The sequence below is a fragment of the Phyllopteryx taeniolatus genome, chromosome 9 (assembly GCF_024500385.1).
Source record: "Phyllopteryx taeniolatus isolate TA_2022b chromosome 9, UOR_Ptae_1.2, whole genome shotgun sequence".
NCBI classification, from domain to species: domain Eukaryota; kingdom Metazoa; phylum Chordata; class Actinopteri; order Syngnathiformes; family Syngnathidae; genus Phyllopteryx; species Phyllopteryx taeniolatus.
Genome location: NC_084510.1, coordinates 13,874,157 through 13,889,852, shown reverse-complemented (window position 1 = coordinate 13,889,852; position 15,696 = coordinate 13,874,157). Strand labels below are relative to the sequence as shown.

General features: G+C 40.9%; 1 protein-coding gene across 2 annotated transcripts; it reads right to left on the bottom strand.

Moving 5' to 3' along the window:
* Positions 1-128: 128 nt before the first annotated feature.
* Positions 129-14,584, bottom strand: tgm2b (transglutaminase 2b). 2 transcript variants are annotated; one of them, XM_061785357.1, is made up of 13 exons: positions 14,487-14,584; positions 8,495-8,674; positions 7,117-7,335; positions 5,637-5,755; positions 5,115-5,243; positions 4,845-5,022; positions 4,572-4,704; positions 3,043-3,149; positions 2,703-2,942; positions 2,333-2,608; positions 1,334-1,494; positions 1,116-1,252; positions 129-752 (listed from the first exon to the last, which is right to left on the bottom strand). In XM_061785357.1, the coding sequence occupies exons 1-13, from the start codon at positions 14,494-14,496 to the stop codon at positions 602-604; spliced, it is 2,040 nt and encodes a 679-aa protein (XP_061641341.1). In that variant the 5' UTR covers positions 14,497-14,584; the 3' UTR covers positions 129-601. The 2 variants fall into 2 exon arrangements, with proteins under 2 accessions (XP_061641341.1, XP_061641340.1); XM_061785356.1 differs by lacking the exon at positions 14,487-14,584 and adding an exon at positions 10,190-11,061.
* Between the last annotated feature and the right edge of the window lie 1,112 nt (positions 14,585-15,696).

Below are 15,696 nucleotides of genomic sequence, written 5' to 3'. Positions count from 1 at the left end.
AAAAAAAAAAACAGAACCAGAAATGCATCATAAGAAAGAGGGGCTGCACTCCACCAATGCAATTAATTACATGCACACATTGATTATAATCAAGCAAATGAATAGAAAACACCAGTTTGAGCCTGGAACTAATTATTTCACTACATTTTATTTGAAATTAGAACAACTTGGAAGTCAACTAGTCACAGAATGATGTGTTCGTTGGAGATTGCACTCTATAGTAATTGATTCTCAGTTGCTTCAAATATTTGCAAAATAAAAAACATCCACTGCACCTTTATGTTTAGAAATACTGTATATATTTTATGAAGACTTACTAAAAACGGTAATTGTACACTTTAACAGCATTATGCCAAACATCACTTCAGTATTCAAACGTACATTTTAAAGAAATGCACGTATAAAATGGTTATTTGCAGTTTTATATACAAAAATATTATCCAACGTTGAACTATTCTTAGGTCACATTACACTTTTTGTCTCTGAATTAAAAATATCTGTAGGGCTATGTTTTACATAATGCAAAGAAGAGTTGTTTGGTGAAGGCTTCGTATTGCTCTTGTCTCACGAACAGTAATTGTGGTCAATACAAGTTATTTGATTATTTTCCAATGATGACGTTTTTGTAGCCCTTGACGTGACACAGTTTGCTGCTGTCAAAATCGACCACCAGTTTTCTCAGCCCACTGTGGGTGGGAGTGAAGTACATTTTCACCTTGGCATCTTCTCCAGGTCCCACTGTGAAGCTTAGCCTGTGGGCCAAAGTAAATATTAGTGGCAAGCAATCTCACAGGACTGCGGTAACCTAAATATTTACGTGACAAATAACTATTAATACTGCAATCGTGACAGTTCTATCTTTTTACACAGACAAGTGAGCAATAATGTTTGAACTGCTCAGGTTATAAGTGTTGATAAGAGAAACCACAGACAATTTCACTTTAACCTAAAGCATTGATTAAGATTGAAGGTAACATCCCTCCATCCATTTCCTCAGTGGTGGGAAGATTACTCATACTGTAGTTGGATGGAAACGGTATCTATCTGCAGGTAAGATTCTGATATAAAGCCAGTCAATGACAAATAGACATTGGATATGATGGAGCATAGACAACCTCTCAGAGATGATGCTTCCTCCAGTCAGGTTGGCCCCCTCCATGCTAAAGCAACAATTTTCCAATGGCTCCGGCAGAGGATTTTTTAGAGTGATCTCGGCCGCCAGTTTGCGATTCTCCTTGGGTTCCCCCAGGATCTGCAGAAGGCACCAAAGAGGCCTCATTGTGAGTACAGTCAAAACATGTGCTTCCTCATCACTGCACATTATAACACTCACTCGGACTTTAATTTCAGGATTGTCCAGCACAATGTTTCTCACTGCCAACGTTGCTTGCCGGGTGGCGTAGTCGAACACGAGAGCTGCCAGACGGATCATGTTGTCCTCAGTGAGCAGCCCACCATATTTCGAATAGTTTAGCCTTAGTGGAACCTTCCTGGCTGAAAGAAAACAATGCAATATACAGTTAGGGGCCAACTAATATTTTATTTATTTGTTGAATGGGTATATTTTAGCAGGAAATGACACAATTCGCCATTTTCATTTTCCTGCTCTTCCTGTATCGGACTGTTTTGAGGAAATGCAAATCTTTTGTACAATTCTAAAAGATCCCGGTAAGGTACGGTGTGTAAAGAGCGATTTTTCCTTCCAGCTCTGCTCGGAAAACCATCTGAGCGGTTGAACATGTTCAATATTTCTGATCATTTTTTGTTAAGTGTGTGGTAAAGACCGCAGGTAAATAAGAGTCCCCCGGGGCCGATATCTTTTGCCAATTAATATGCTATAATGTGTCGACGTTTGGTCATCGGCGTAGTGTGGTATTGACACGTTATACCCATTGGGCAATAGGAATGTGTGTGCCCTGATAAACTTCACGCATAGTCTGGAGCATTTTGTTCAACAACACATACATTTTATAATGTAAATTGGTCGTAATAAATACATAAAACATTAGCTCTGGAAAGCAGAATGTAGGTTTTGTAAATCATGACGTGTTTTCAAAGGCTTTTGAAAAACGAATTAGTTAGTTGAAAGTGGGTTGCAACTTAATGACCATGGGAAAGACCAGTTGAGAAGAGAGGTGCCGCTCGGGTCTTGAGGTGCCGTGAAATAATAGCACTTTGGGCCTCACCCCTTGATTGTTGCAAATTGAAAATACTAGTAGCATCATCATCACTTTTCTCCCCCTGGTGAAGAACCCTTGCTTTAGTTTGTGCAGATGTCATTTCCAGACACTTCATATACATTTATACAAGAACAACGGTGAGGCTTGCTCACCTCCTCCAGGTGACAGCTCAACATTGAGCAAATCTTTGAAGCCACAATTCCCTCCCTGAAAGCCATTATAGGACACGGCGCAGGATCCAAAGAGCAGTCGACACTTCTTGTCGCTCTGTGTGTTGTTGGTAACCACAGCAAACACGTCAAAGTCGCAGCCCTTGTTCATCTCGGTGGAGACTTTGATGGTCACGTTCAGGCCTTCGTTCTCCTTCAGCTGGAGTAGCTTGTTTTGGTGGTTGGCCTTCTTGAAGGCCTCACGCTCCTCATCAGAGCCTGACAATACAGAGAAATGGAATAATTTCACAATCATTTAACTTAACCTTTCATGATGAATAAGTATGTTTTGGCATGATGCACTGCTGCTTACCTTCAGGGTGCTTGTAGAAGTGAGTAATGTCTTCTCTGTGGTCACTGGCAATGCCTTTGGTGCTAATCATCTTTCCAACCAATTGGGTCGATGTGACTTTGGATGTAGTGCCATCATTTTTCTTCATGATGGTGATGACATCAGCGTTGACTTCAGCAAAAACAAAGGGGGCGTCATACTTGTACATGAGCTCACCCTCCTTAATGGCCCTGACAGGGATGGGCCCACAGCAGAACACTCCTGGAAAGGACAAATGCGGGTGTTGTGACTTGTTCCACATTCCTATTCGGAGATACAGTACAAATGTTTGAAAGGTTCCGTAATCAAAAGGGTTAATTACCGTCACTTCTTTCTTGAGGCGTGGGGTCACTGGCCTGCCAGCCGTTATAAGCAGAACCAGTTAGGTCTGGTCGGGTCATCCAGCTCTCAACCCAGCAGTGATAGTTCCTGCAGGTACCATCACGATAAGCACAGCTCAATGTGCAGTACACACGATTCACTGACATCATAGACGTCTGAATCCCTACAGCCAAAGTTGGTTCTGTATTTTTAAATAATCTACTAACTGCCAGGGGTTCTAATTTTAACTTTGAAATCATATGTAATATACACACTAAGCAATAAGAATTGAATCAAAAATTCTGCCTTTGCCAACATAATAATGCTCTCTTTTGATTGACATGGTCAGAAATTAATGACCCATCCACTTTCTTGTCTTCATGAGGATTGTTGGTGAGCTCGAGCCGATCCCATTTGACTTTAGAGAAGAGGAGAGATACACCCTTGACTGGTCACCAATCAATCGATGGGCATATATAGAACTAACCATTCACACGCCAATTCAGACCTTCGCACAATTTAGTCTTCAAATAACCTAAATGCATGTTTTGGGAATTAGGGAGGAAGTACATGGAGAAAATCCACAAGCACAGGGAGAACAACAACTCCACACAGGAAGGCCAGAGCCAAGATTCGAACAGACGTGCCAACTACTAGGTCACTGTAAGGAACCCTACAGTGACCTAGTGCTTAGCACTCTTACTCAATCCCCAAAATATACATTAAAAAAAGGCCCACAAAAGTTGAACAATTTGGAGTTCAACCAAATTTTTATTGAAAAATACACCTCAAAGTCACGCAAACTTTCAAGTGGAAACCTTAAAAGGCTTCAGCTCAATGAGCATGGAAAAAAAAAACTCTGCAAGTGGGTTACTTTGTCCTTTTTGACAGACCTAGAACAATGATTAATTCAAGCAATACCTATAAAATACTACCTGTGACTGTATTGCACTACAAACATCTTTTTCTCTCTCCATTACGTGTCCTGTTACATGTCTTCAAATGGTGAGTAGTTTTACTTTATTTTAGTTTTGTTAAATGGAAATTAAATGTTCTTTATACCTGTATGACATTTAGCAATGTTAAAACCTGACTTAACGAAGTTTATGATGGCAACAGATTCAGTCTGAGTTACAGTAAGTCACTCTGTTGGTCTCATTACATTTTAATGTTTTACTTAATGGTTTGGACGGTGAGTGTTTGTTATCCCTGTATTTGAGTTGCATAATATGAAGAGAAAATAACAAATACAAATGAAAACGATGTTATTATTAATCTTTGATTGGCTGGTTAACCAGTCCAGGATGTACCCCGCCTCTCGCCCAAAGTCAGCTAGGAGAGGCTCCAGCTCACCCACAACCCGAATCAGGACAAGCACTACAGAAAATGGATGGATGAATTATCATTAAGTAAAAATTGGGATATATTAAAAACAATGGAAACACCCATTATATAAGTAAAGTCATCATTATAGAAAAATATGATATTTTGAATAATTTTTTAAAGTTTTATAATTTGATAAATGGATACCAGATCATTTCTTTGGATCGAAGGAGTTCCCCATTTTCGTTGATGTAGCGTTCAATCACGAGGTTGCTGTTGATGTCATGGGCTGAGTAGTAGTTGGTGACAACTCTGCAGGGGATGCCAAGAGCTCTGGAAACTACAGTGTGAATACATGCATGAGTATTGCAATACTGTATTGACATCAAAATATACATCATAACGTTTCACTTATACACTTCTGCATTGTGTCACTGTTTCCTTAGATAGGTTGGAACGCTCAACATTGTCCTATCTTACTTGAGCAGGCGACAGCAGCGAACACCCAGCACTGGCCGAAACGAACAGGCTGACAAGCTTGTGTGTCCCAGTTGCGCAGAATCTCCACACTGCCCTTCCAGAACATGGGGCTCACCCCCCCATCAAAGTCATTTGTCCAGTTTCCCAGCACAACCCCTTTGTCATCATTACAATTGACCTGTAAGGCAAAATTTGTGTCAACATGGAATAAAAAACAAAACAAACAAACAAACAAACAAACAATACAGTATGGTGAGAAAGTTAACTCACCATAGCACTGAGAACTCTTGACACATAGATGGGATTTCTCCTGCCTGAGCAGTCTTTGCCTGGATTACGCAGACATTTAGGATTCGTATCCAAAATCCTCAGACACACATCCAGGATTCCACTTTCAAACTGTGTAATTAAAAAAAAGGTTATTGCCGTCCATCAACTGAAGAACATCATATGTGAGAAACATGCTTTGAAAACCAGTGAGCAGGTGCAGTTGAAGCACATAAAGCCTCAGTAATCACATAAGTCATGTGCTGGAGATGCCAGAAGTAGAATTAAGAGTGGAAACTATAACAATCCTCTGCTGTTTGCTGTTAGATTCAATAGCATTGATTACATTTTTTTCAATATGGTCATCTCTGCGGTTGCGTAACACATCATATACCTCTGGATTTTGGAGGAATTATTCTTAAGTTTTATAAATGTGTGTGATCCTGCAGAGCTTTGGCTTTCAGCAACAAACAAGGGTATGCAAGTGTGAGTTAAGGCTGGCAACTTCAGTGTTGCTGTTGGTACCTGGCCAAAGTTCCACGGAGTTGCTATTGGATGTTTGGCATTGCCTCGAAAGATGATCCCATCCTGGGACAAGACATATTCTTCCAAACTTTCCTTATTGTCCATATATACTGGATCTCCTGTTGCCAAGAAACACTGTCAAACAAACTGTGGCTGTGCATGTGCATGTGCATACTGATCCTGATGCACTTCTTAGAATTTAAATAAATTACAGCAGATACACTTGTTTGGGGTAATGATGTTCACTCAATAAAACAGTCAATCAATCAATTGATCAATCAATTAATACATACAAAATATATCTATAGCTGTATCTATCCATCTCTCATCTATCTACTGTATCTACCACCTGTCAAGGGTTGGGCATCGAGAACCCATAGGAACCGGTTCTCCCGGCATCATTCAAATTTATATATTTCGGTTCCCAGTTTCGATTCCTACAGTCCGCCGACCTCGAAGAAAAAGTGGCGAACAACAACGAAGAAGAACACGCATGAAGAAGTGCTTGTGCCCATCAGCGGCGGTGAACAAGTGTGTCTTAACTTTGTTAAAATGAATGACCAGTCACCACAGTGTCTATGCCAACATTGAGACAGCTAACAAGGTAAATGGTTGGTTGCACTTTTGGATTGATGGTTTTTAGCATTTATTTTAGTCTTCAAACCAACATAAGAACCGATGACAAAAAAAAAAAAAAAAAAGATTAACATTGAGCTAAAACTTAACCGAAGCAACTTTAAATCACAGTGAATTGGGACAGAATTCACATCAACGTTATCTCACAGTATCAGAAACACAAACCGTATGCCTCATTGGAGGAATCAAAGGAACAAAGGAATCAACGTTTTATAGCATTTGGTTCCATCCATTTAAAAAAACAAAACAAAACAAAAATCATCGGTGCCGTGTGAAGTTACTTTCGTGCCAAAATGCTCAGTTCCGGTGCGTACCCTTAAAAATAAAAGGCTACAAGCTTAAAACAGTAAGTCAAGTTAAAACTTGCACCATTTGAAGTGATAAATCAGTCCCAAAATAATTATTTTAACAATGCTATATCTAACTTTTAGCTGAAACATTAATTAATAACTATTAAGTCAATTGGGTTGGTTCCACACACATTGCCTTTGAGTTCATAGGTTTGCTATTGATACAGATTATGAAGAACCCCGAGTCAAATGTTCATTTTAGTCTATGCTGCAGGCTGCTAAGAAAATGGATGTTCATAATTTGGACACCCTTTATTTAAACCATGCAAACCTTTTTTGACCCAGCCCACTAAAAGAATCGGAATCAAGAATCATTTAGAATCAAAATAAGGAACCGGAATCGCTCACTGTCCAACCCTACATCTGCCCGTCTGGCCATCCATCCATCCATGCACCCACCCACCCACCCACTAGACATGAGCATTAAATTCATTTTCATACATTTTCACATAGATGTGTAGTACAAGAACTAACACAAGGTTCTGTTTACCCACCTGAGCACCAGGGGTTAAATAACAAGATGAATTCAATCCGTGCAGAATGTCCCATGGTCAGGATGTAGCGTCCTATGGGTGCATCAGGGGCGGCGCAGAGGGACAGCGCCACCGTGTCTCCAGGGGGGCTGACGACCGCCGCACTCCAGCGCGAAGTGTCAATGTTGGCCGACAGACCGAAGGAGGCCCGGGTGCCATACTGCTCAGAAGGCTGAGGACCTGGAGAAGTAATTGTGGTTAAAGAAGGAAAGAGAAGTGAAACATTTGAGTCTTACAAACCTCAAGGGAATGCTTTTAAACTACCCAAACTCTAAATCTCTTCATGCGAATGAACAGTAGAATAACAAATGATTATGACCCAAAGGATTTGGAACTCTTGTGGCCCTAAATGGCCAAATTCTCAGATTGCTGTTCTGGTAAGTTACATAAGCCTCAGACTGGTCGTGCATGCTTACAATTCCTTCACATCTTTCACTGCCCACTTAAGACAAAGGGATCATGGACTCAAGGATCCTCCTTGAACCCATTAAAATATGCTTAACTTGAAATGGTAGACGGTCGACACTGTTATCAGTAATTACACACGTCTCCTGTTGGCAAGTAGCACTTCCTGCTGGAACTGTCTGATTTGTTGGCAAGAAGTCTTATCACTGTGGGCATTACAAGCTGACAAAATGTTAGAAGACAAGTAGAAGTTGATGAATGAATTATATTGCCCCCAGTTGGAGAAAAGTGTGCACAATGCAATAAATACAATACTGCAGCTTCAGTAAATGAGGCTAGAGTAAAAAAAATAAATAAATAAAAAAAAGTCAGTGTTTCCTTTTCCTTTCCATCAGCATCACATCTCATTTCCTCTCTTGAATGTCTGGAGAGACAATCGGCTGCAAAACAACGTGTGTCAGCATGAAACGGGTAGGTAATCCACTGCCACTGGGCGTGTCTAGCATTCTATTAACATCCTAACAGGACGCAACCACAGAAGGTCACTTTCCACCTTTGGAACTTCTCAGAGCATGTTTCAGTCAGAGAGGGCTATTTTTTGGAAAATGTGTAGCACATATTAAATATTTACAAGCTGAAAAAGTAATTATTCCTCACTTGATTCATGTATATATTTGATTCTAGCATTTGCCAGAAAATTTAAGTGAATGGAGAAATCTGTAAAAACATGCGACTCAAACCAGAATGTAGTAGTTTGAACCTGTACTTCCATCAATTTTTATTACAGATTGTCACATCTGACAATTTAAAGTCTTACATTAACAGAATGTTGAAGGAAAACCCACCCAAGCATAGGAAGAACAACTGAGCTGAGATTTGAACCCAAACCCACTCCTAGTTTTCATCCACTGATCCTAATTAAGAAAGATGTCACCTGTCTCCGCAATGCAGTCCAGAAAGCTGTGTCCTGGTTGGTAGCTTCCTGAGCGAAGGTACAAGCTGATGCTGAACGGTTGGCCCCTCCTCACGATCAGGCGGTCCACACCGTTGAGGTCAGTGTAATGGTCTGTGTTGTTGAGGTCACACTCCAAGTTCCAGCGATCAATGTCGAGAGCTTAAAAAAGTAGGGAACATTATGTAATGTTTTCTTCCTTGGCCAATGCCATACTCCTCCACATAGTTTTCCGGAAATTGGTGAAGCAGTTGTGCTATGTTTTACATCTGCAACTTTCTGTCATGTTACGATATGTATTAGTGTACAGTGAAATTGGGCAAGTAGAATAACACATTTGACAGTGGCTTCCTATGTTTTCTATGACCATAGAAAAGCTTTCTTAGAAATTAATGTTGTATGCAGCTGTTCTCAATTCTTTGTAGGTTGGTGTGAGAATTTGGATACTCTCTTATTTAAATTCCAACATTGGTCTTAAGTTTTTCACAAAAACAAAAAAAAAATTTCTCTGCAAAAAATAAAACGTGCTTCTCGTAAAATTTGTTTGTATACTCGTAAGATTATTGTTTTTTACATGACCAAAAAGAGACCCTTTTTGTGTAATATTCAGACTTGTGACTCTACAGTACACTCCCACATATTGGCTATTGCGACCCACGAAGTGGAGTTTCAATAAGCAAACAACAACAAGCCTGTTTGTTGCTTTTCAGTCAAAACACTAATTAAACCTTTGGAAATAAATAAGAAAGTACATTAAAAAGTTATTTCCTCTTTTTTAGTACCACCTATGAAATTAGACCAATTCAACTTGTTGCTTTATGCAGCAACCCACAGCTGGAAAGCAGGTGACACTAAAAAGTGTACTGTAGTGTGGAACCATGTGGTTTTACCATGTTAAAAATGTTGTGTAAGTATGTTAGTAACATTTATTTACATAGCACATTTCATATAAAATGATCACAAAGTACTTTGCAAAATGAAGGAGTCCGAGTCTGGACATTCCTTCACTACAAAATTACCACTTTTTTCAATTGTCCTTTAAAATTCCTGGGGCTCAACTGAGTGTCTCAAAGGTCTCCAAGAGGCTTATGGAGAATGTGCAGTAAGTCTTCACAGCGTAAAAACCCTTCAAGAGAATGACCCCAAATCAGAACGACCGGGCCGGGAAGTGCATTTAGATGCCAAGGAGATTACTTTGGTTACTTCTTGTAGTTTGAACTTGAGCAATGTCTTTTGTGACACCAGTCCTGAAACCTTTCTGACACACCTCATAGTGCCACCTCCAATTGTGTGCCAATACTTGATAGCATTGTGCTATAGAAAAGCTTGAAAAAGAAGCACAGTCAGAAAAGTATTGTTCACTTTTTTTTTTTTTTTTACCAGAACAGTAGAAAGATGTTGAATCTGAGTATGATGTGGATACTATCCACTCTATGACTGACGTGTGGTCAGTGCCAAAAAACTGAGCAGGTCTCTGGGGTATAGACACAGATGACAAACTTGCTCCCTTGTGAGTAGGTCTTGGATAACCAAAGACTAATCCCATGGCTGAAACTGTGGTTGGTGTTAGGAAGGGTATCCGACCAGAAAAGCTTTGCTACATTTATAAATGATGGTGTCCTAGTCAAATATCTTGAGAACAGGAGATGCTGGAGAATAGAAACAAGGGCTACTGACCCTGCAGTTTAGTGGGAGAGGTGAGGCTGGGGGACATCACCTCACCCACACGCGCCATCAGTACCGGGGGCCCCCAAGGATGTGTCCTCTTTCTGCTGCTCTTCTCTCTCTACATGAACGACAGCACCTCAAGGCACCCAGCTGTCAAACTCCTGACATTTGCAGACAACACCACAGTCATCGGCCTCATCAAAGATGGTGACGAGGCTGCATATCGACAAGAAGTGGAGACGTTGGAGCAGCTGGAGCTTTGGTGTGGCCAACACAACCTGGAGCTGAACACGCTCTAGACGGTAGAAATGATCGTGGACTTCATGAAACATCCTTCGCCACAGCTGCCCCTCACGGTGTCCAACTGCCCTGTGTCAACCATCGAGACCTTCAAGTTCCTGGGAATTATAGTCTCTCAGGACCTGAAGTGGGAGACCAACATCAACTCCATCCTCAACAAGACCCAGCAGTGGATGTACTTCCTGCAGCTTCCTGCCACAGGAGCTGTTGAGGCAGTTCTACACAGCAGTCATTGAATCGGTTCTGTGTTCATCCTTCACAGTCTGGTTTTGTGCTGCCATAAAGAAGGACAAAATCAGACTGCAACGGACAGCAAGACTATCAAAAAGAAAAAAAGGTGTGTTACGTTCACTTGGGGACTTTCCAAAGCTCCTCATCATTGCATTTGTTTTATGATGATAACGGTGCACTGCATGACTCTTTCACAAATGAAGGTGGAGAACATTTATTTACAATGAGGCGTGCACGTGTACACACACACATACGTGCGCACACACACGCACATAAACACACAGCCACTCCTCTCCAGGGTGTGCCGTGACTAACAATCCCACCCTGTGATTTCCTGTTGAAGCGTTTTCTGTTCATCGCTTTCGTTGTTGGTCTCCAGCCAAAACGGGCCACTTCATGACATGTCAGAAGGTTAACCATCCCCATGTCTGTTTTTTCTTAGTGGCTGCACACAAGCACGAGGTTGCGATGCCATGGTCAGGCGAGACCAAAGTAAACACAGACTAAGCCTCAAAGACTTCCTGCTGGTTTATATGAAGCCAATGGGGATCCAGTCTGATCCTTTACGCTGCGGTTTTACTTGTGCAACAAATTGGAGCAAATTTCTTAAAGATGACAACATGACTTTTGTTTTGTTTTTTAATGTCCTGTTCGGCTCTTAGGTCAAAGTATCACTTTTATGCCGGAGCAGTTTTACTGTGTAGCAGTGTACTTTTTAAGATGCCACTGTGGTTTCTCTGTATTCTGATGGATATTTATGGAGAATTACAGTTGTTCAGTTAGACAAAGTAAAGTTTTTAAAGGGGAGTGACAGAAAAAAACAAGGAGAGACAGTGATAAGGTAACTAAATAACATAGGAATAGAAGACAACAAAAGACAAAGCACTAGCTATAAACAAGATGAAGAAAGTAAAGCATTATATAACTAGTACACTGACACTTTGGATTTGAGTGTTGTATGGGTCAGTCGTGCTACACACTGTGAGGGAAGGACAGGACAGTATAGAACAGGACTAGACAGGACAGGGATAGGAGGGGAACAATGCAGGACAGGGGTGGTGGACCTGGCTGTACAACTGAAGTGTGGTGGGAGTGTGTTAAATATATTGTAGAAGTTATCATTTATTTGCTTAGCTTGCATTAAACTTATGGACAATTTTGAGAAAGGGAGATGTCTCGCCTTCAAGAAGATGACTCAGCAGGAATCATCAGAGAGAAGGACGTGGTGTTGGTCCCATGTTTTCACCTTGAAACCCTACCCTTAGTGTGTTGTGTCTTGTAGCTTAGTACGTTATGTCTTGTAAACTTAGAAACCTCCCTATTTCAAATAAATACAGGAGCGACGGGAGAAATTGTTTAGAGCGTACTGAGAGGCTGTAATCTGAACAATCTCCCATACGCCCTCCTCATGAGAAAAAGAAACCAGCGTCTTCATTCCTTTTGTGTCTATTTTTTATAATGTTGGGTAAGATAAATCCAACAGAGTGGCATGACTTAGTTTGGGAGAAATGAGGATCGGCTTTGCGGTTTGACCTTAGCACAACTTGCACTCATTTCATTTCATTTGATCTGTGCAAATATCATTTTTAAAAAAAATCACTATATTGTTTCACAGATGTGAAGAAAGTGAGATACCATCTGCAAATAAAAATAATGAAGTATTTCATCCAACAAATCAATTTTTATACCTTCTTTTGATGAGGCCAATAAAGCAAATACTAGGCTGATAGAATGTGGAAACAATTACAAAGATTAAGATAAAATGAACGCATCTGGCGGCACGGTGGCCGACTGGTTAGAGCGTCAGCCTCACAGTTCTGAGGACCCGGGTTCAATCCCCGGCCCCGCCTGTGTGGAGTTTGCATGTTCTCCCCGTGCCTGCGTGGGTTTTCTCCGGGCACTCCGGTTTCCTCACACATCCCAAAAACATGCATTAATTGGAGACTCTAAATTGCCCGTAGGTGTGAATGACTGTTTGTTTGTATGTGCCCTGCGATTGGCTGGCAACCAGTTCAGGGTGTACCCCGCCTCCTGCCCAATGACAGCTGGGATAGGCTCCAGCACGCCTGCGACCCTAGTGAGGAAAAGCGGCTCAGAAAATGGATGGATGGATGGATGAACGCATCTGACCGGAATCCATCAGTACCGGCATACTTGTGTTTTAATGGGAAACAGCTGTTATTCCCTCGGTAAGGGTATACTGTATGTTAACTAAAGCCAGTACAAATACATCTAATTCACTTGCACAGATACAGCATGCAATAGCACAGAAGTGCAATTCATCCTTGACAGTACACTCCCACACATTGGCTATCATCTGTGGGCTGCCATGTGGCGCTTCGATAAGAGCAGCTGAGGCCTGAGTTTACCTTATAAGGCAAAAAACAAACATGTGCCTGTAAACATAAAAACAGTGTATCTTCACTTTTAGTACCAACCATGTAATGAGACATTTCAGTTGCATGCTTTTTGCAGCAGCCCACAGCTGGAAAGCAAGTGACATACAACAAAAACAGACATATACAAAACCAGAAGTGTATTGTAGAAACATTTTGTTTTAGTTAGTAGCATTCATTTACATACCAGTTTTTAGAGACAAAAATTATACATTATGACTACTGCTGGCATCCGGTTGAAAATGTGATATATTATATTAATCCATCCATCCATTTTCTGAGCCGCTTGTCCTCACTAGGGTCGCAGGCGTGCTGGAGCCTATCCCAGCTGTCATCGGGCAGGAGGCGGGGTACATCCTGAACTGGTTGCCAGCCAATCGCAGGGCACATAGAAACAAACAACCATTCGCACTCACAGTCATGCCTATGGGCAATTTAGAGTCTCCAATTAATGCATGTTTTTGGGATGTGGGAGGAAACCGGAGTGTCTGTAGAAAACCCACACAGGCACGGGGAGAACATGCAAACTCCACACAGGCGGGGCCGGGGATTGAACCCAGGTCCTCAGAACTGTGAGGCTGACGCTCTAACCAGTCGTCCACCGTGCTATATATTCATATATCAATGAATATATTGTATGAATAGCCTGTTATTAACATGACAAGATATGTAGAAAAAGAGCGGTAGGTCTAGACAAATATTTTCCTTCTTCCTCCTCCCTTTTGAAAATGTAAACTCTCCTTCATGATGACTCTACTGTTATTCTTTGTTTCTTTTCAAACATATTTTCTTTTACTTTCCATTGTAATGTATTCTGTCATATCGCCGTCAAAATTTAAGACACACTGTATGCATCCATTTTAAACGCAATAAGCTAAAGATAGATTATGGCATGCTATTAATTGTCCACGCTGACATTGAAGGTGACAAGGTGACTGATTTCTCTCTGGAAGTGAAAAAAATCCTCCCAGGGGTAATTTCTTTACTGGGTAGGGGAGGGAGGCTAATCTCCAGCTGCTCTGCTGCTATTCTGAGTGGTCCAGTTTCAAAAGGTTCAAACAACAGGGTCATTTATTTTATTTTTTTTCATTTTTTTTAACATGCGTAAATTCTTGGAGGTGTGGTGTGTGTGTGTTTATGCAGGACATGCAGACAGCTGAAGCATCCCAAATATCTAATAAGTTGCTTTAAAAAAAAGTCCTATTAATGTTAAGCAGCATTAACTTTTCATCCTCCTCATCATCAAATTACACTGAACAGTAAAGAACATATTATACATACATAAAAAGAACAAACATAATGAATAAATAAATTACTTTTCATGCTAAATAAATGAAGACCCGAGTGCTAATAAACTAATTGGCGTGAGTATGACATACCTTGAGCCATGACTGTGTTTTTGGGTTGGAGTGTCACGCGTGGACCAGCTTAGTGGAAATAAGGTGCATGTTTGTCATTATATGCATGTTATTTGTACTCCTCCTCCTCCCCATTCAAGTATGCTGAGTGGGCGTGATATGACCCTCCCCTCAAAAAGATGTGAGTGTGTGTATTTGGGGTGGGTGAGGGTCTGGGGGGTTCCCACTGAATCAATTCCCATTTAGGTTAGAGTGGAACTTCCCTGCACTGAAGAAGCGGCAGAATAGTTTGGATGATTCAACAATGATGTCATGATGGCTTTCAGGAAGCACTAATAGGATGGTAAATTATAGGCATTCATATACGACACAGTGGGTTACTTAATGCTCAAGTCAATAGTTCAGTCATCATCAATGACATCCTTTGTTCATTGCACCTTTTAACTGCAAAATGTGAAAATTACTCAGCATTCCTCTTGCACGGCACTGCGCAAATGAACACCAGTGACGTTCTGTCTTGGACCATATGATCACTGCACCTACAGCGGGGGCAAAGGAAGAAAATATCCTTGTTGTAGCCTCCACTCTTTTGAGTCTGAGAAGACTTTCTAGAAAGCTATTACAGTGAGGGAATTATAATGGAGTACAGGTTAATACATCTGCCTAGAGGTGCTGGGTTCAAATCGCCACTCAGGCCCTCATTTCTAGTGTTTGCATGTTCTCCCTCTCACTTTTCTCCGCTTACACCAGCTTTATCTCACATTCCCAAAACATGCGTGTTAATTTAAAACTCTTATTTGTGTGAAACATTTTGAAACATGAATCATCAGGCTCCACGCAGGCATGGGAGAACATGCTACTCCACACAGGCGGAGCCGGATTTGAACCCGGGTCCTCAGAACTGCGAGGCAGATGTGTTAACCAGTCGCTCACTGTGCCACCTAATAATATCATATTTTGCAATATTATTATTATTCATTATTATTATTATACCTTATTATTTTCTTTCCTTACCTATGCTGCTCGAATGGTAAACATCCCAGACTTCTAAATAAGGGTAAAAATAATATCAAATACAGTACACTACTGTTCAAAGTTTGGGGTCACCGAGACAAGTCCATATTTTCCATGAAAAGACACAGTTATTTATACAGAAAGTACACATCAACTACTGCACCGCTGAAAAATTGGGGGATCACATAGAAACGTCTTTATTTTTGATAGAAGCACT

Bases quoted from the DNA above. Each gene is read 5' to 3' on its own strand.
- tgm2b (XM_061785356.1), bottom strand. From the start codon at position 10,247: ATGGCGCGTGTGGGTGAGGTGATGTCCCCCAGCCTCACCTCTCCCACT. The intron at 5,244-5,636 runs GTACCAACAGCA...TTAATTACACAG, and splicing joins CTCCGTGGAACTTTGGCCAG to TTTGAAAGTGGAATCCTGGA. The intron at 2,943-3,042 runs GTAATTAACCCT...TGTCCTTTCCAG, and splicing joins GCCTCAAGAAAGAAGTGACG to GAGTGTTCTGCTGTGGGCCC.